General features: G+C 44.6%; 1 protein-coding gene across 5 annotated transcripts in view; it reads right to left on the reverse strand.

Annotated features, from left to right (window-relative positions):
* Positions 1-1,763: 1,763 nt before the first annotated feature.
* SMC1A (structural maintenance of chromosomes 1A) overlaps positions 1,764-21,208 on the reverse strand; it is a 57,131-nt gene continuing 37,686 nt past the window's right edge. For 3 of the 5 annotated variants that reach the window (XM_034986982.1, XM_034986901.1, XM_034986650.1), the window contains exons 20-25: positions 17,094-17,250; positions 16,457-16,611; positions 16,184-16,335; positions 14,986-15,055; positions 14,589-14,699; positions 6,227-14,150 (exon numbers count right to left, since the gene is read on the reverse strand). In XM_034986982.1, the coding sequence (XP_034842873.1) occupies positions 14,067-14,150; positions 14,589-14,699; positions 14,986-15,055; positions 16,184-16,335; positions 16,457-16,611; positions 17,094-17,250 (729 nt within the window). In that variant the 3' untranslated portion in view covers positions 6,227-14,066. Of the gene's footprint in view, positions 2,754-6,226; positions 14,151-14,588; positions 14,700-14,985; positions 15,056-16,183; positions 16,336-16,456; positions 16,612-17,093; positions 17,251-21,208 lie in introns of those variants that run through there. The other 2 variants (XM_034986816.1, XM_034986737.1) reach the window with 2 other exon arrangements.

Genomic DNA, 21,208 nt, shown 5'->3' on the forward strand with positions numbered 1-21,208 from the left:
GGAAAAAAAACACACTCCTGTGCTCATCATTGTGATATTTCAAAAACATGATGGAAGAACACAGTACGCTTCCAGAGGTGAGGAAAACAGGTCACCAAGAAAGGAATGAGAATAATATTAGCACACAACTTCTAATCAGCAGCACTACACACTAAATGCAGTACCTTCAAAATGCAGAAGAAAAAATATTTTGAACATAGACTTCTAAAGCCCAACTATCATCCACATATGAAGATAAAATAATGCTACATTTTCAGACATGCAAAGACCCCAAATTTTACCTTTCTCAAGAAGTTACTTGAGGATGTTCTCCAACCGAATGCATGACGTCTCAGTCAGGATTCTTGGATGCCAGTAACAGATACTGACTCTAGTTAACTTAAGGAGAAAAGGGACTTATTACTAGGTTATCATGTAGTTCACAGAAGCCTGGAGACACGGAAGCCACAGCTAAGGCCACCCTGGGTGAACAGCCACGTTAGAATGCTGCCACTGGTCCTGCTACCCCCACTGCTGCAACCCCCAGACGTCATCCTACCACCACACACCACTACGGCTGAACTCTAGCCCTCCTGTCTGGACCCAGTTATTTGTGGTCAACTTCGGCATTGTCTTACTCATGCTCTTCAATCCATGACACGTTATTTTCCTCTGTTCCTTCAAGGCCCCTCTTTTGCTTTATTTCATTGTATTATTATTTTTCCCTTTCAGTTCCCATCCCCACTCCCATTCTACTGCCCACCTCAGTGAGCTACTCGAGTGTATTTCATGTTTATACACTTCCAAGCCATCTTCCATACGTTTACTTAGATATATGCATACCCATGAAAACAGACAGGGTTGTGTGACAATTATGTAAATGGCGTTATGCTGTAAATCTCATGCTGTTTTTACCTTTTCACTCAACGCTAGGCTTTGGAGACCTATCTGTATGGCTATAGTAAATTTAGCTCACTTCTTTTTATTGTTTTATATTTCCCATCCTATAAATATACCACAGTTTGCTTATCTGGTCCCTTGGTGATGGACACCTAGATTGCTCCCAATTCCTCACTAAACACAAACAACACTAGACTAACAAACAACCTCAACTATATTTCCTTAAGGACCTGTGTGAGAATTTCCCAGGAATATATTTCTCTGGAATATATATTCAGGAGTGCGGTTGCTATGTTGTAGGATCTACACAGACTGAACCTCAGGAAGTACTGCCAAATTAATCTCTGGAATACCTGTATCAGTTCACGCTCCCACCCACGATTTTCCTCACATCTTCACCAGTATTTGATAATACCTGACTTTCTGCATGTTGTCATTCTTGTAGCAATTTCTGTTATTTTAATTTTTTTTTAAAGATTTTATTTATTTATTTGAGACAGAGAGAATGAGAGACAGAGAGCATGAGAGGGAGGAGGGTCAGAGGGAGAAGCAGACTCCCTGCCGAGCAGGGAGCCTGATGCGGGACTCGATCCCGGAACTCCAGGATCATGATCTGAGCCGAAGGCAGTCACTTAACCAACTGAGCCACCCAGGCGCCCTAATTTTAATTTTTCTAATTATTAGCAGAGTTAAAGATGTCTTAATATATTCAAGTTTCCCCTTGTGTAAATTCAAGATTCTCCTGTTAGTTACTCTTTGTATCATTCGCCCATTTTCCTATTAGGTTTACTATCTTCTTTTTCTAGTTATTAATCTTTTGCCACTTTTGCACATTGCAAATATATTCTCCTACTAATCTATCATCCATATGTTAATTTTGTATATTCCTGTCTCCCTTGTACTGTTGACTCTAGATTCAAGGCCATGAACAGAGTATTCAGCCCTTGTTGCCTGGTGGGCAGGGAAAAGAAGTTTCTGACCTCCTTCAGTTTCCACAGTAGGAAGTGGAGCCCTGCCTCCCACCAAGACTCACGGGAGTGGGGAATCTCCCAAACAGGATGAGGATTTAGATGCCAGGCAGCCACTAGAGTTCACTCTTTTGGTTGCCGAACATCCACATACACCCTTCTTCCCAAAGTTACTCTACAAAAATGCTTCCACCTACCTTAGTGCCTCATATAACCCAAAACACACTCATTCCCTCTCTAAAAGGAGACAGCAAAAAAGTGTAAGAATGCTTTCAGGTGCAAGCAATATAAAACTCGACTCAAGCCGGCTTAAATAAAAAACGTAATTTATTGGCTCACTTAACTGGGAGAAGTTCGTAGGCAGGGAAGACTTCAGGCATGGTATGATCAGGAATATGGTTCCATTTCTCTGTGGTTCTTTTGCTTTCTCCATTTGTCAGCTCCATCCTCAGGTAGGCCTTCTGCATGCTTCTTTGCTACATGCTTCTTTGGTCTTATCCAAGGGAAGATAGGCCACCTCTTCCCTCAAAAACTGAACAAAAGTCCTAAACTCCAGTGTGACTGGATCATCCCTGAACCAATCATCACTGTGGCAAGGGGGCGTGACACTCAGATTGGTTTATACCAATAAAGGACTATACCTAGAGCTGGCAGTGGGGTCAACCCCACTCAAATTGTATAGTTGTCATACAATGGGGGAGGAGAGGAATGGATGCTGGAAAACAACCACAAAGTCCACTACAAAGGAGTAAACTAAGAAAGAGGAAGATATGGGGTCCAGGAAAGATTGGGTCCAGCCCAGAAGAGTAATGAAGGGACGTCCCAGGATGACAGTTGTGCTGCAGGCCTACAGAGCAATCAGTCCAAATTGGAGCAGGAAGACGGAGGGCTCCAGGAGGAAGGTATCTGGGAAAAAAGGGGATTCAAATGATTTTATACTTTCCTTGAGAATTTGGAACAACTTAAGAAGGAGATAAAGTCAGACAATGCAAGGAAAAAAGAAAGGCAATTAGAAACTCCAGGAAAAAAAATGCATAAGAAAAGAAATGTAATCCTAGTACACTAATTGGAGCTTCAGGGAACAACATTTACATAATTATAATAACATAAACACTTTATTGACTTTAAACTTTTAGAATGATCTGTCGGCTAAGTATGGATGACTTAATTATGGTTACAGACCAGAATGTAAATGTTATTAATCTTATTAATATAAAAGTATAAATGACAGAAGTTGAGAGGCTGAAAGGAGTATAAGTCTATTATTTAAAGGTACAAAGGTAAAGAATAGAGAATATATAATTAATAATAGAGCTATATTGGGTGCACAGGAGGAGGGTCATTGGGTGATTTAAATAGCAGGAAGTCAACAGACAATGTCTAAAAGTGATAAATAAGTTGATAAACAGAAAAATCTGCATATTATTTAGAGATATTAAGATAATTACCAGAAAAATTAAAAACAAACCGTTATCGACCAGTAGATTTCCAGGTCAAGATGGCAGACTTACCATGTGTTTATCTCCACTCCCACCTGAGACCTTGTTAAAATGATAGTAAAGGAATTTAAAAAAAGGTATAAAAACACAATGATGAAGAGAATGAGAGCAGGTCCATCAGCAAAAGAGAGATTTCAACACATTTTTGGAAGATAGAAAGTAATGGAGGAATGGTAACTGATGGAGCATGGTGGAGGAAGCCATAGCCTGGAGTATGCATGGAGATGATGCCACCGAGGAAGGAGTTGATCTTTCTTTGCAGAAGCCTGGTGTGTCTTGGGTCTTAACAATGCCAGGTATGATATAAAGTGGGAGTGAGATGTTGGGCTGAAAACAGGGAGATTAATTGGAAGGCTGTATATCGAACCATTAACCCACCCCTTGTGTACAGTTCACAGCAGCCAAGTGTCTACCCATTAGGCAAAACCCGGAGGGTTCTTAACTAAGGAAACTGAACAACCTCAGAGAAAAGATCTTTGCATTCTGGCATTTGGGGACTCTGCAGCATAGCAGTCAGTTCTCCTCCAATCATCCTAAAGGGAAGCCACCAGTCACCTAGCACTGTCCCCCATACACAGAGCTTCCAATCAGGTATTTGTTGCTACATTCCTAAATATGAGTATACGACCATGGATTACCAGGCATTTGAGAAATGATCGCAAATTAAGAGAGACCAAAATAAGCAAACAGGGTAAAACGAACCTCAAAGGAAACATATTTTTTTTTAAAAGAAAAAATATATAAAAAATACCTCTATTGTACCCAGAGAGTCAAGATACCAGTGCATCCATTAAACAAGAACAGGATGCTGTAAGAAAGGAAAAGGAACATGAATGGTATTTGGAAATTTTAAAATGTGATTGTCAAAATGAAAAGAAATGGAGATAGAAGAGTTGAAAAATAAAAGTTCAATCTTCTCCCAAAAGGAAGAGCGGGAGAGAACTAGGAAGGGAGGGAGGGAAAACGAGATTGAGGGAGAGAACAGATAAAAACTACAAAAGATCAATCCAGGAGTTCCCAGAGAGAACAAAGAAATCGGAAGGGAGGAATGTATTAAACAAATAAGAGAATTCCCCACAGTTAAAGAACTTCAGAATGAAGGAACCTAACCAGGGACCAACACAACGAATGACAAATCCCCAAACCTAAACACATAATTATAAAATTTCAGAACACCAAGAATATAATTTTTTAAAAAAATAACTATTTAAAGTGGGGGCAGGTGGGTGGGTGAAGTACTTTTCCCTATTTCTCTCCCCAACTACAGCTAAAATCCTGGGGCATTGTATATAAACCTAAGAAGACTCTGAGAAGTGAAGAGAAGGCAAACATGCTAGAGACCTTGGCGCAGAGAAGTGACATGGTGGTGAGTTCCCTCGGTTTGCTTTTTGACTTGCACACCCCAGACTTGGTGCTAGAGAAAGTGGCAATTAGATAACTCCACTCCTGCCCAACACCACAGAAATCACTGTGGTCCCACGAGCAAATGCCAGGCGGGGAGCTTAGACTTCTACCCTCGCTGGCTCTAAAAAGTCACCCCTCCCTTCCTGCTGGGGTGGTATCAGAGAAGGTTGAGTAGGGAGCGGCAACTCCCATCTCCCCACTGAAGAATAATGAGGAAACCCTCCTTCTGGATTGTCAACAGAGACTGAGTGGGGAATCCTAGACTTCCATGCCCGCCTGGCAGTAATGAGGCAGTGTCCCCTCTTTCACTGCTGGAACAGTGTCTGAGAAAGCAAGCTGAAACAGAATGCCCAGGTTTCAACAGAAAATTACTCATCATACCAAGAACCAAGAACCAAGAACATCTCAACTTGAAGTAAGAAAAGACACTCAATAGACTCCAACACTGATATGTTAAAAATTATCTGACAAGGGTTTTTAAGAGCCATCACAAAAATTCCTCAATGTACAATTAACAACATGCTTAAAGCAAATTAAAAAATAGAAACTGTCAGCAAAGAAACAGAAGATAAAAAGAAGAATCAAATGGAAATTTTAGAAGTGAAAAATACAATAACCAAAACAAAAACCTCAATGGATTGGGCTAACATCAAAATGGAGAACAGAGTAAAGAATCAGTGAACTTGCAGATAGAACAATAGAAATTACCCAATCTGAAAAACAAAGAGAAAATAGACCGGAAAAAATAGTGAACAGAACCTTAGGGACCTGTGAAACTATAACAAAAGATCTAATATTTGTGTCATTGAGATCCTGGAAGGGGGGGGGGAAGATGTGGGGAAAGTTACCTATAAAGCCATGAGACTCAGACTGTTATCAGACTGTTTCTCATCAAAATTTGATGCTATAAGTGGAGCAATGCCTTCAAAGTTCTGTGAGGAAATGATGTTGAACCTCAAACTTTATAGCCAAGTATAAGGATGGAATAAATTTATTTTCAGACATGCAAAGACTCAGGAAGTCTAACTCCTACGAACTTTTCTGAGAAAGTTACTTGAGGATGTGCTCCATCAAAACAATGAAAAAAAATAAACAAACAAAACAAAAACCCTGGGAACCAGCAAATAGTGGATCTAAGCAAGGAAAGCAGGAAGGAAGGTCCTGAAATGACAGCCCATCCATCAGGCCTAGAGAGCAACTAGTTCAGATTTGAGAAAGAGTATAAGAGGGTTCCAGGAAGAAGGTATCCTGGAGGGAAAAAAAAAGTAGGCTTGATGGAATATTTAATGTAATAAGAGATTTTTGAGAAGAAAAAAACTGGAACATATTATAAAGTAAAACAGTGAAAGATAAAAAGAGAATTAGAAACGAGGGAAAAAATGAAAAACTACAAGGAAAAATTATAAAAAGTACATTAAATGGCTTCTTCAGTAAACAATATTTACAGTCATATTAATAATTGCTTACCGCTTTTCAACTTTTCAAATCAAACTATCAAACTACAGACAACACGCATACTGAAAAAACCTTACTCATGATTACAGAATTCAATGTTATCAACTTTGACAATATATAAGACCAGATGACAGAAGTTGGGGAGGTTGACAGTGGAGAAGGGGGCAAAAAAGAAAAGACATTCTCATCTAACAAAGTTCTGGTCAAGAAATATTGCCTCTAAGTCATGGAAAGTGAAATAAAGGTGTTATTTAAATTCAGAATAGTACAAAAACTAAATTATATGAGAAGTGGGGAAGACAAGAGTTGAACTTGGTGTGATCTAAATCATTTGTCATAGCAGGACACCAATGGATTAATGTCTGAAATTGATAAAAGACAAATGCTCACATAACACAATATTTAGATATGGAGGTCACAAGCAGAAGAAATAACTAAAAGTGGTTGCTAATAACGAAAAGTGGTAGGGTGGGAGTGGGGCTGTAGAACTCATTTTTCATGTCCTTTTGTAACTGATTCAAGTTTATTGATTTGTCTTCTAAATAATGTGCCTATATTACTTCTATTTTAAAATGAACATGTATTTAATTTTTAAAAACACAGAAAAAGGACACTCCTGCCCACCACTTCCTCCCTCCAAATTCCCTTGTTCCTGCAGACCTAATGGCAGCAGAATAGAAAAAACTTCGGGAAACTTGCAGTCTCCCTTCCTGCCTCTCCCTTCCATGCAGCTCTTCTGCAGTCAAATTGCAAGCTTTGTTAGCCTGCAGTCGCCTTATTTACCCCCACCTCCTGGCTTGTTTTCATCTCCCAGGCCTGGAAAGCCCTTACTCCTCCTCTCTATCAGTTGGGATCCTCCCTATTTATTTTTCAAGGCTCAGCTCAAATTCCTCCTCCAAAAAGTCTTCTTTGGTCCCCTGGTAGAACTTTTTCCTCTCTCCTCAGGGACTCTCAAGTCTTCATTCGTGGCTCAAATTATGACACATGTTTGCTCTCCAAGTATATTACTTGGGTCAGTATCTCATGCCTGCAACCATCTTTCACACCGGCTACCAGTGATCTTCCTAAAATACCAATCTGACTCCGTCACTTCCCTGCTTCAAACCCTTCTACAGCTTCCCATTGCCCACAGGGTCAAAGCTAAGCTCAACTGCCTGGCTTCTGCCACTTCTTCCACCACATGGGACAATGCCCATTTCCCCCAAAATCCATGCACTTCCACACTCTTCACAGAACTTTGCTTAGGCAGCTCCTCTGCTTGGAACGTTCTATAGCCCCTTTCTACATGGTAAACACCAACTCTTCCTTCGAGATTCAGCTCAAGCTCCCCTTCCCTATAAAGGCTTACCTGAGTACTCCCTCCATCCTTCCCCACCCCACAGAGGAATGGTCCTGTAGTCTCACCCTGCCTCATCTAGACTTCTGCTGTATAATCTCTTGCCTTTGGTGCACTTATCTGCTTACTTATCTGCGTCCCCAATTAAACTGTGAATTCCTAGAATTTGGGGAGTGTATCTCATCCCCAGAACCTAGCACAGGGCCTGACATGATGCAGGAACTCAATGTGTGCTTGTGGACCAAACGGGTGCAAAAATGACTGAGTGGATCCGAGAAAGAACAAATGAGCCAACTAATGAGTGAATGCTTATATCAATGCCTGAGTGCAGGAGTTAATATGTGAAAATGAGTGAGTTCTCCACGAATAGGTGAACAAATGAACGATGAGTGGATGAATGAATGAGAAAAAGAAGCCAGTACGTAAATGAATGAGAAGTGCTGTGCCAGTGAGGATGTGAGAGAAAGAATGAGTGAATTCCCACCTGTGTCTTGTTTCAGACCCACCTGGAAGACCTTCTGCCCTGCTTTCCACCCATCTATAGTGCACACCACAGTGTTAACTTCTTTTAGATTACAAGAACAGACACACTCAGGTTAGTGATGGAGATTTATTGAAGCATTCATAGGGAAATAAGGAAGACAAAAACAGCTACACAGGCAGCCTCATGGAGGAACAGAAACTCAAAAATGGTTCATGATCCAAAGCAGCTCTAGAGCCTGGCTTATCTTGTCACCCCCTCAGCTGCAGGCATCTGTTGCTCCCTTCTCTAGTGCTTCCCAAAATGGTGACTCAACTTCTTTCTGGCTGTATTTATACTCCTCCTACTGCTACTCAGACTACCTTTCTTTCTTTCTTTCTTTTTTCCTGCTACCCTCCTCGCTAGCACTTGGCCTTCGGGGGCCTCCTGGCTTCTTGGCCTCCTGGCTCCTGCAGCTTCCTGGCTTCTGGGTCTTCGGTTCTAGTTCATCCAGGGCTTCTCTTGTGTTGCAGCTTCTGTTTGCTTTGTCATTCCTGCAGCCTCTTCGATTCCTGTTGCCTTGCTACCTTGTGGCTCTGAGAGTCTCATTGCTTCTGCTGCCTCGTGGATCTTGTCTGTTCAAGCCTTCTGCTGCTTCGTGGATCTCACATTCAGGGTTTTTGTCCCATGGTTTCTGTTCCTCGTGGCTCCTGCTACATTGTGGCTCCTATTGCTTCATGGCTTCTGTGTCCTTTTGGCCCATTGTTGTCTTGCTGCTTCATGGCTTCTGCTACCTTGTGGCCCCGTGTTCTTATGATATAAATGTTTCATGGTCCCTGCAGCTTTCTCCTTGCTTTTGCTGTTCAGCTTCTGGCACCCCTCATCCACCACCACTTCTGTCTTGCTAAATGCTAATTAATTGTTCACTTCCGAATGCCTCACATTTAGCCTCCCTGGAGGCCATTTGATACAGGCCATCCCTATGAGGTGGATTTCCTATATCCATCCACCTAATAGGCTATAGCCTAGAGATTGGCTGTCCTTGAGTCACATACAATCCCAAACCATTTGTGGCCAGGATTGTGAGGTCACATGGTACAGAGCATGGCAACTCGTGCTTAAGAAACCCCTTAGAAGGGTCTGTGGGCATGGCAGGTTTGCTGAGGGTTTCCAGAAGGGGGCAGTGTAATTGGCAAGCTTCTTGTTTGGCCTGTCCAGTACACTGACCTTCAAGGCCAACCTTAGTCCCACCTTCTCCCTGGCCACTTCTGCCTGTCCTGATCTGTGATGGGAGAGATCAAGGCTCTAGTGGTGATGGGGAAAGGGAACTCAGGTTCCAGTTCTGGCTCTGACACTTTCTAGTAATGGGACCTTGGGCAAGTTCCTCCCCCTCCCAGGGCCTCAGGAGGGGGTTGGACAAAGTCTGTAAGTTCCCTTACAGGTCTGACATCTGGGCATCTCACTTTAGGTTACTGTCTAAGGGATGGGAGTCTTACCTGGGGAAGCCCTCAAAAATATCTCTTGAGGTAGGAAAGAGGGAGTCAGAGTCCTGGCTTGGAAGAGCCTCACTGCACACAGGAGGTGCTTAGCCAAGATTTATTGAACTGGAAGAATGAATCAATGGCTGGGAGGAAGGGAGGGGAGGGTGGGGACCACACAGCACACAGAACGTTTAACTAACTTGAGGGAGGAATTCCAGTGGCTGAGGCTGGAAGGAGATTCTGACTTGGATGAAGAAAGAGAATGACTGGGATAGGGTAGGAACCTGGGCTACTAATGGGCACTCATTCTATCCTCTCAGTCACCCTCCACATCCAGTAATCCTCAGTCACCAAGTCTGGCTCACACTTTTATTGCCTCCAATCCATTCCACTGCCCTTGCCCTTGGGTAGGCCTCCTGGGCTTTTCAACAGCTTCCTAGCTGATCTCCCTGTCTCCATTCTCCGTCACAAATGCATTCATTCACGCATTCATTCACTCAAAAACTATTTATTGGGTGCCTGTTTGGGGTCAGGCACTGTGCTTTTTGCTGGGGATATGCCAGTAGCAAGATAACCCCAGGCCCATCCCTGTGGTGCTTTCAGCTTACTCAGAGACAAAACAAGCAAACACACAGTGTGAGAAATTGAGCCAACAGGGAAACTACAGGCATGGGAGCATACAGTATGCACATTTAACCTAATCCATTTCCAGTGCCTGACCAGAAAGAGGTTTATTAAATTTGCATCTGACCTAGTGTCTCCCCTGCTTAAAACCATCCCATGGCTCCCACAGTTCCCAAACCTGGCTGTACCCTACAGTCATGTGCTCATTTTTCTAAGCACTCAAGATCCTGAGGCCTCACCCCAGTTACAAAAACCAAATTTTTAGAGGCTGGGGCCTGGGATGCTACACGTGGTTCTGGTGCACAGCCTGTTTGGGAACCACAATGTCTCATGAGATAAATCTGAACTGTCAAACCTTGTTTTGGTACTTCTGAAATGTTTTGCTGTTTCTTGCCTTCAGGTCTTTGTGCATACTGTCCCCACTACCTGGAAATTCCTTCCACTTCAACTGGGTAATTCCTACCAGTCTCTCAAGACTCAGCTCAGGTGTCACCTCCTAGACTAGAGGATGCCTTCCCTGAACCTCTACATAAGCTACAGGCCCTTCCTCTTCCATGTTCCTGTCAGAGGGCATCAGACTGCATGGTTAATGGCTGTTCTATGAATTGCCTCCCCTAACTAGTGAGCTCCTCAAAGGCAGGGTAAAGATTTGACTCATGTTTGTGTCCCTGGTGGGCAACACTGATTCCCAGAATGAAGTGCCCAGTTAAAGGTAAACATGGTCATGGAGCACTCTTCAACTCCCTAGACCAAGGCTCCTGGGTCCAGGGTATAAGGGAGTCAACCTAGTATCCTCCAACAAGCCCTAGGGATTCTATTTGGATCCAGCTTGCTCCTGGAAACACACTATGGCGTCAGCTCTCACCTGAGCACAGCCTTCACTGAGCACGTGGTTCCTTTGTGCTGATAGAAGGCAGTGTGGCACAGTGGGAAAGCACTGGGCAAGCACAGAGATCCCTCCTGGTTGAAGTTTAGGTTCTGCCAATGAACCACTGGGATCTAGGACAAAGCCTCTCACCTCTCTGAGCCCCAGGACCTAAGTCCTCTGCAGCACTTGCGTCCCTGTGGGCCAGGGCTTTAGTCCAAGGCATCTCATCTAATCCTTTCCACCCTGTGAGGTAAGAATTAGTTATCCAGATTATTATCCACACCTACTGAATTAGATTTCCAGGGGCGGGACCAGAGCAAGGAGCTCCACACCCTTTGGATGTGGGGGTGCAGCAGGGAACAGCTGCTTTGCATTATAAGCCCTTCTGTACTATTTTACTTCCTAACCAGTGTATATATTGCTTTGATTTTTAAAAAGGAAAAAGAAAAATCTTCACAAGTGATTCTGGTGCACAGCCAAGGTTGATAACCACCCTTGTAGTGGAGAAAGCACAAGACTGAATCGGGGGGGGGGGGGGCCTGGGTTCAAATCCTTACTGTTACCTGGTAGCTGGGTCACTTAACCTTCCTGGACCTCAGTTTCCTCATCTGTAAAGTGGGGAGAATAGCAATTGCTACCCTGAAAGGCCTGTGATGATCTAGGTGCCAGCCAAACTGCTTCCAGCACACTTCATCTTCCCTACATTGCTGCTAAGTAGGGCACGTATTAAGTCCTTTTCTACGTGAGGAAACTGAGATTCAGGGAGGTGAAGTAATGAGCTCAAGTTTCTACAGCTAGGATTTGAACCAGGGCGACTCCCAAATTGTGCTTTCAGATATGCCAGCATTTCCCAAACTTCAGCACATGTACCACTGGTGGTATGTGACTTCTTTGGTTGAACACAGACAAATTTATTTTGAGTTATGCCTTTTAATATGTATTAGAAAAATACATAATTAGCACATCAAACCCGTGGTTTCACGGATATCACTACTTAGGATGAAACTGAAGTAGATAACAATGTTACACCTAAGACAACCTCAAGAAAAATATCGAGTAAATAGTACAGGAGGGCAATTTGGAAGTATCTATTTAAAACAAAAATATAAATAGTCTATGACTCTGCAATTCAACTTCTAGGAAGCAACCCTAGATAAGCTCATATACACACGCACGCGCACACACACGTGCGCGCGCGCGCACATACACACACACAAATGTTCCTGTGTCGTATTTTGTAATAGCAAAAAGAGAAAACAGTCGTAACTAGCTATCACAAAAGAAACGGGTACGATGTGATACGAGTCATATGATGGCACTCCATACGGCAATTACAAGGATGAATTGAATCTACATTTAGCAAAAACAACATGCACAGATCTCAAAAACACTGTTAAACGAAGAAAGCAAATTGCAGAACGACTCAACATACCATTTGTATTAAATACACAATAATATTTTCAATGAGCTCATATATGTCAAAGTCTTAAAACAGTCTAGATGGATGTACAACAAACATAACAGCAGTTTAGAGGGGGACGGGCAATGGTAGTCAAACAAGGCTAGCTCTACTTATAAATCTAACGTCTTAGAGAACAGATTCATGCGTCACTTGAGTAATTAGAACAGATTTAACTTTGAAGAAACAAGAATGCAGTATACAATCAGGACAAGGTGATGGTCTGACAGTGTACGTGAATGAGCAAAGGCTGACCTCATGGCAGCAGGCTCTGCTGCCTCTGCACGGTCCCTGCAGCTGACACGGGTTAGTTCCCAGAGGGAACTTCACACACATTCGGCTGGGATGTGGCCCAGGCTACCTCTCCCCAACTTCCTCATGTCCTGGGTTGGGGCCCAGGCACCTGGTTACCATACACGATTGAAGCTATAGGCTTCCTTAGGCCCTTCCCTTACCGGGTAAACCCCATTGGTGCCCTGGAACTTTCTCAGTAACCAAGGCATTTAGCATCTCCCAGATTTGGAGGTTCCTTCTTTCCCCAACAACTGGGATCAGCGCCCTCAGGGGTCTAGGTATGAGAAGGCTTATATTCTGAGGGGTCGGCACCTAGTGGGCTCCAAGCAGGGATAAGGCCCCCAGTGAGGAGCTTGACATCATTAAATCCTATGAGGTAGGTAATATTGTTAGCCCCATTTTACAGATGAGGAAACTGAGGCACAGAAAGGTCAAATGACTTGCCCAACATCAAACTAGTAAGTGATTTTAAAAAAAGGACTAGAACCCACAAATGTCTGTCCCCAGAGCCCAGGCTCTGCTCCTAGTGCCCAACCAAATCCTACCAATTTGTCAAGGTTCAGCTCAAATGTGACCTTCTCCAGGAAGCCTGGAGGTGATCATCTTCTTCTCAAATTCAAAGTACCTATACATATGATTCAGCTGACCATGGGAAACCATGAACCCACTGCATCTCCTCGGTAGGAAGGTAGAGATCATATCTGATCTAGCTCTGTATTTCTAGAATAGAGCCTGACAAACAGAAGGTGCTCAATATATGTCTGACGAATACACAAATGAATGAGAACACAAATGAGTGAATGAGGGCAACTTCACGTGACTGATTCCTATGAGGTCCTGAATACCTTTGCCCAGCTCTGGGGTGCTGTCATACTAAGCTCTCTTGGAATCAAATTCAGCCTAGGCTCCTTCTAAAATGGGTCTCCAATATCTTTATTATTTTGCAAGCACGCCCATATGCACACACGCGGACACATATATACACACATACACACCCACACACAAGCAGGATGCAAGGGGCCCAAGGGACCCGTGATTATGGGTGATGGGAGGGAGGGAGGTCTAGGAGAGAGGAAGGTAAGGAATGGACAGATGGCCCTGTTCAGCTCAGTTCAGCTCAGCACCTCCTTCCAAAGGCCAGGATGCTCCCTGAAGATCAGGGATTTTTGCTCCAGACCTAACATCACCTCTGTTCCTCTTCATGCTTGACAGCAGTGCCTAAATCCCATGACTATACCAAACAGGGACGGGAGATAGGGGAAGGTTGGGAGCCAAATATCCAGAGATTGGGAGAGGGGCAGCTTAGGGATCCAGACAGGGCAGGAGGGCAGAACTACTGCTACTGCTCATTGGGGTTGGGGTTGGCATCTGGGTACTTGGTGAGGTCGAAGGTCAGGACTTTGCTGATCACACAGTCCCCTTGCTGAAGGAGGAGGGAGAAAAAGAAAAATGAAATTGTAAGGAGAGAATTAAGGGGGGGGGTCTAGCGCCCCAGGACTGGGGGCCTCAAACCCTCCTCCCTACATACCTGCCCAAAGCCCAGGCAATGATTCTCTCTGGGTGTGAGAGGATGTGCTCGGTCCCATGTGCCTTCTCTCCCTGCCTACCTCTGCATTCTCCTCCTTTTCTCTGCTGTCTGGCTCTTCTGCCTGGCCTTTCCACCTGTCCCCAGACGCAATAGCCCTGCCCAGCTGGGCAGGCTAAGCCTCTAGGGCAGGGCTCCAACAAGCCCAGATGGCTGTTCAGGACCTGAGTCCCTATGCTCCCCCGCCCCCGTGGCCCTCCACTGCAGCCTTCCCTTCCTGCCCTGGGGAGTCAGGCAGGGAGAGTGGGGCTGGCTCCTGAGCCAGGCCCGCCCTACCTCGGGGTAGACTCCAATGAGGCTCTCAGCCTTGGTGTAGAACTCCTCCTTGAGAGAGATGACGATGGCCTGGAAGTTGCAAGTCGACTGCTCCTTGATGTAATTTGCCACCTGTGGGAGGGGCCGCCAGGCACTTAGCAGGGCTGAAGCCCTAACACTCCCTTGTGTGTTCCAGTCAGAACCAGAGGCAGAGGGATGGGGTAAGGGGTGGAGGGTAGGGGGAAGAGAGGCTGAGAGGCCACTGACTAGCACGGCGTGGATGGATGACCCTGGGCCCAGCCTCCCGGGCACAGAGAGCAGGCAGCAGGAACGGCTAGAGCACACTCAGGAGTTGCTCCCTGAAACCCAGCCCCAACCTAGGGGCCTCCCTCCCGGGCCCCACTTTCCTTGCACCCACCTTGCCAATGTTGGTGTTATCCAGGGCAGCATCGATCTCATCCAGGACGAAGAAGGGGGCTGGCTTGTAGCTGGGAGGGAACCAGTAGGTGAGCTGACACTGATGGGGGCAGGGGTGGGGCAGGATAGCCCCAGGGCCCATCACACAGGCCAGCATCCCCCTCCACTTCTTCAGAGACTAAAAAACCCAGGTCTTAATGTTGCCTGAGCCCCAGAAGGCCAGTTTACCAACTGAACCCTCCTGTGCATCCAACCTTGTGCTCCAGGATCCTACAGAACCAGGAGAAGACATGGTTCTCTCCAGAGCTTCCAGACCGGCTGGGGAGATAAAGCTGTCCTAGGCTCTGACCACACTGTCCAAGCTACCTGGAGGTCTACCCCACCCACCTGCGCCATGTTGCTGTGGCTCCCTGCCTCTCGGCACATGCGGCACCCACTGCCTAGAACGCCTCCTGGTGTCTCGGCTAACTTCTACTCATCTTTTTCATTTCCTGCTCAAATGTTACCTGCCCTCGAAAGCCTTTCCTGGCCACCCACTCCCTCCCCCGCATTGGGTTGGTGTCCCTCCTCTGTGCATCCACAGCACACACACTCACCCGGTTACAACACTTAGCTCACTGTTTACACATCTGGCTTTCACTAGACCATGAGCTCCTCAAGGACAGAGACCATGTCTGACACATCTGTGTCCCTAATCCCCCAACAGAGTCTGGTACAGAGCAGCCCTCAAGAAATGCTTGCTGAATGACGCTGTACAATCAAGTATTAGGTTGTGGGGGTCAGATTCCAGTACTACTGGCATTCAGGAGGGGGAGGTCAGGGTATGCCACAGCTGGTCAAAGCAGGCTTCCTAGAGGAACAGGAGGAGGAAAATGAGATGTGAAGGCGTGGTGATGGTCCAGCTAGACTTGCACAGAAAGGGCTAATTAGCCAGCAACCATGTAAGCAAAAGCCTGGTGGTGGGACTGAATACATGCAGGGGCCAGTGAGGGCATGCTGAGTGGATGAGGGTGGATGGGAAAGACAGGTCCAGGAAACCAAGGCCAGATGTGCTGTAGTAGGTAGGGAAACAGGGACGCAATCCAGATTCCACCAGAACATCTTCACCTCTGCAGATCTCTGCATGTCCTTGGGCCCCAGAGCCTCTGGTGGCCTCAGTTCAGTCTCTCCGTCAACTGCTCTGGGAGGAGCAGCCTTACCTGTGGATGGCAAAGAGCAAGGCCAGAGCCGCCACTGTTTTCTCCCCCCCTGACAAGTTGTCCATAGGCCGGAAGCGTTTGCCAGGAGCCACACAGTTGTAATTGATGCCATCCAGGTAGGGCTCCTCAGGGTTCTCGGGGCCCAGGAATGCCTAGGGAGAAGGCAGATGGGTCAGAACCTGGGTTTGGGTCTAGATGAGGACAGGGACAGGAAGCCTAAAGGGAACGGCAACGTGATGGTGGGGGCTAGCTGCGTAAGGGACTCCAGCCTACCTGGGCACTGCTGTTGCGGGATAGGGCCTTGTAGATCTCATCGATGTTGGTGGCCACAGATTCAAAACAAGCATTGAAGCGGTCAAAGCGCTCCTTCTTGATCTGTTCGAATGCCTGCTTGGCTTTCTTGGCTCGCTTTCGGGCTGCCTCAAACTCTGCCATGAGGGAAAGACAGGTGACCCCTCAGTGCCCAGGCTCTGCCAAGGCAGAGGACCACGCCCTGGCAAGAATGACCTGTAAATGACAATCCACAGAGCAGGGACATCCCAAAGGGAGAGGAATGTCTGGGGAGGGCCGCAGGAAAATGGCCCCACAACCACTTGTAACCATCGGGCCAGCCACGTAGCACAAAGGAAGAAACGTGGGCTTGCAGCCACACAAACCTGAATTGTACCCTGGGCTCAACCAGCAACCAGCTGTGAGACCTTGGGTAGGCCATTCACCCTCTCTGAACTTCAGAGAGGTTTTTCTACTCCCTAAAACAGGTGTGATAACTAACCCCTACTGTTTAGGGCTCTTGGGAGTTTCCAGAAAGCACATAAAAATGGGAGAGGCTGTGATGTGTAACAGGCCCTTGCCATAACTCCAGCCTTCTGTCTTCCCCTTAGACAGTAAAACTAAAAGGGAAAAATCTTACCATCTGAGGTCTCCTGGAACTTGTCTCGGACACTCTCCAGCTTCTCCATGGCTTTCATGTTAGGCGCAGCAATACGCTGGAGCACACTTTGCTGCTCATTCAGCTTCTGCTGCAGTGTATTCATCTCCTGTTTGATCTCCTCCTCAGCCTGGGCATCCTGTAAAACCCAGGCCCAATGACATCAGGAAGGGCCAGGTCCCTGAGCTCAGGCCCCCACAAGAGATGCTCCACCAAGCAGGGCCTGAGGACTTGCTCCCATGCCAAAGGCAGGTTCTTCTTCCCTAGCTCGGCTCCTTCTACCAGGTCCTACCTACAGTAACCATTCCCACCATCCCTGGAAATTACAGGCTGATGCCACTTTCTCATCTCTAGCCCTTCCCCCAGGCCCTGTCAACCTCTCTGTCTCTCAGGAGGAGCAGCTGGTGGTGCCCCTCTCTGGCTCTCAGCCCAGGCCATGAGCCAGCACCATCCCAGGGTGACCTAGAGGCTCCCACACAGGCTGGTCTGGACTCCACCTACAGCTCCACAATGAATAAGGCAACTCACGTTTTCTTCTCAGATCACCACATCTGAGCAAATTCCATTTGAGTTTGGTTTTAGGTCTTATGAATATTGCAATGCATGTCTGGGCTTGTGCCTTTCTGCCACTTTTAGTCAATAAATATTTACTGAATGCTTTCCAAATGCCAGCCACTGGGGCCCTCATATCCTGTGAGCCATGGTTCCTGTGCTTACAGAGCTCATGGACTAACAGAGGAAGGCATATATGTAAACAGTCAGAACACTGTACAGTGAACAACAAAACAATGATAAACAGATGGTGTTGGGTCAGCACATAAGAAGGGCACCTAACTCAGACTCGGGCTAGGGAAGGCCTCCAGGAATATGTTTAAGCTCAGGCCCACAGGATGAATAGTGAGGACAGGGAGAAGGAACAGTCTATGCAGACAGGAGCATCACATGCAAAATCAAGGATCTGCTCATGGTTCATTCAAGGAAATCAAAGCAATTCAAAAAAGTAACCAATTTTGGGGCGACTGGGTGGCTCGGTCGTTAAGTGTCTGCCTTCAGCTCAGGTCATGATCCCAGGGTCCTGGGATCAAGCTCCACATCGGGCTCCCTGCTCCACGGGAAGCCTGCTTCTCCCTCTCCCGCTCCCCCTGCTTGTGTTCCCTCTCTCACTGTGTCTCTCTGTGTCAAACAAATAAAATCTTAAAACAAAACAAAAAAGTAATCAATTTTAATAAATTTCAAAAGCCAAAAAAAAAAGGGCAATTCAGTATGGCAATAATAGCAACTGTGTGTGTGTGTGCGCGCTGAGCGGGGAAGAGGCAAGGCTGGAGACGTGCAGAAGCCCAATGATAAAGGGCCTTTTAAGTCTTATAAGACGTTTGGACTTTATCCCAAGGGAGGTGAGGTACCACTGAATGACTTCAAGCACAGGAAGGACATGAATACACACAAATGTATACATAAATGTATATATATTTTAGAAAAGCCCTTCTACAAATCTCTATATACTGTTATGAAGTGGTCTCTTGGATAGGTTTTAAGTGAAATATGCAAGGTACACAATAGAATGCCAATTTTTTATCTAAGAGAAGGAATATGAGTATATTTACATACAAATATATTCGTATTTTTAACATACAACCAAAAAAGAATAATCCAAAAACTAATTAAAATGATTACACACAGAGGAACGGAGGCGAAGGGGACAAGAAAGAAAGTGAAACTTCTCTTCATGTACCCTGTAGTATACTTTTGGTTTTAGAACCATATGAAGATTTTACAGAATTACCAAAAAAAATTAAATCAAAATGTGAAAACCACAGGGCCAAAAAACTGTTGGGAACAAGATAGTCACAAGATACCAAAGAATCCCCCTAAAGATTACTTACTACTTACAAAGGTAAGAAATCTGGCAATTGATACCTTAACAGAGGATCAAACTTAACATCATGAATCCTCACATCCTCACATTACATACCTCCTGGCATGATGCAATATAGAGTACACAGCATCACCAGTGAAATGTTCTGGCCAAAAAATTACTTAACCCAAATCCATCAAGCCTCCAGACTAGATCAAACTTCCAATTTATAGGAAACACAAGGGTAAGTGGAACAAATTAAGCAATAATGATAGGAAACAAACATATCCATTCAAGACAACACATAGACTCTTCAAAAGATCAGTGTCATGAAAAAAGGTGAGGGGACTGCTCCACATTAAAAGAAACTAAAAAGATAGAACACCCAAAAGCAATACATAAACCTTGATTGGATCAGTTTAAAACAAACAATTATAAAAAACACTTTTGGAACAACTAAGGAAATGTGAATATGGGAGATATTAGATATGAAATTATTATTAATTTTCTTAGGTGTAATATGGAATTGCAGTTATGGAACAGAATCCCTTGTTCTTAGCATGCTGAAGTATTTAGAGTTGAAGTCTGTAACTTCCTTCAAATGGTTCAGCAAAAACAAAAAATGTGTAGTGTGGAGGTAGGGAATCAAGAGAGGGAGAGAGAAAAAAACTGGAAAAATAATCATTGTAGAAAAATATTCTACAGTGAAAGGTATATGGTGTTCACTGTACTGTACTTCCAATTTTTCTGTAGGTTTGAAAATGTTCAAAATAAAGTTGGAAAAAATAAATCTTTAAAATGCAAAAATGAGCAACCCCCTTAAAATGGAAAACTAAATAAAGAAACATGACAATATATTAAGCTGGTTAAACATTTAGAGAATTTTTTTTTTTTAAAGATTTTATTTATTTATTTGACAGAGAGAGACACAGCGAGAGAGGGAACACAAGCAGAGGGAATGGGAGAGGGAGAAGCAGGCTTCCCGCAGAGCAGGGAGCCCGATGCGGGGCTCGATCCCAGGACCCTGGGATCATGACCTGAGCTGAAGGCAGACGCTTAACGACTGAGCCACCCAGGTGCCCAACATTCAGAGAATTCTTTCAAATTACTTTAAAATATAGGAACATGGCCGTACATGCCCAATAAGCTATTAGCTTAACGGCAAAAAGGACCTCAAGGAAATCTTCAATAATCAAGTTGTTACTAATAATACCTCATTGTGATTTTCAAACTATTATATACAGAATAGGATAAAGTAAATATGTTATTATGTTAGTGTTGCTAGGAACCAAGATTTTCAGCAAGAATAATGGGGGAGACTCAAACATAAAATCAATGACGTTAAACTGGGAAAATTACAATTTCAATTGAACTATCAATATGAACTCACGATACATTTTTCCTTCAAAATAAAAAATGCATCTTGTAGCCCAGTATACTGAAATATTCTAGAAGCACTGAGCAACCCAGCAGTCACGAGCACTCCGGTGTTCAGATGGTAGTTGTTAAACAGCACTTCCCACTACAAGAAGTCAGTGCTCCTCAGGGAGAAATGGCTAATGCCAGATTTGGGGAAATGTAAAGGATGAGACTGGACATACCAAGCAGGGAAGACATAAAAGACTGTAGAGTTGTATCAAAATGATTCAGAAGCCAACCTGAATGGGTTCCCACTGGCCAAAGATGCAACAGCTTGATCAACAAGAATAACCACCACAACAGAGTGCAACATATCTCATGTGTTTAAATTCATAAGTTCAAAATGATACGAAAACAACTCAGTGAACAAATCTTGAGAATGTCAGAAAACTGGCTCATTATTTTATAAACTAGTAAAAAAAAGAATCAAGTGCATATATATCCACCTTTCCTACATAAACTGCACCTCAGGGTAACCAAATGACTGATAAGAGGAAATCTCTCTTTACAGTATTCCAGTTAATAAAGAAATGATAGGGTAAGAAGATCACCATTTTGCAACCACAGACAAATTAATCAATCTAGGCAATAACCACCACAGCTGCAAATCACACAAAAAGAACCACAACCAGACACTACCAACCTCCTGATAGACGTTAACAATGTCACTTATGAAGTATTCTTGACCAAAACAAACTCCCAAACTTCAATCTAATCAAACCTCTAGATCTGAGCTGTCCAATACAGTAGCCATAAGCCCACATGTGACTACTGATTTTAATGACTGTTGACTCATTTAAAAACTGATACTCAACTTAGTTAC

This window comes from Mirounga leonina, unplaced genomic scaffold (genome assembly GCF_011800145.1).
Source record: "Mirounga leonina isolate KUSES-001 unplaced genomic scaffold, KU_Mleo_1.0 Mir_101529, whole genome shotgun sequence".
Taxonomy (NCBI): domain Eukaryota; kingdom Metazoa; phylum Chordata; class Mammalia; order Carnivora; family Phocidae; genus Mirounga; species Mirounga leonina.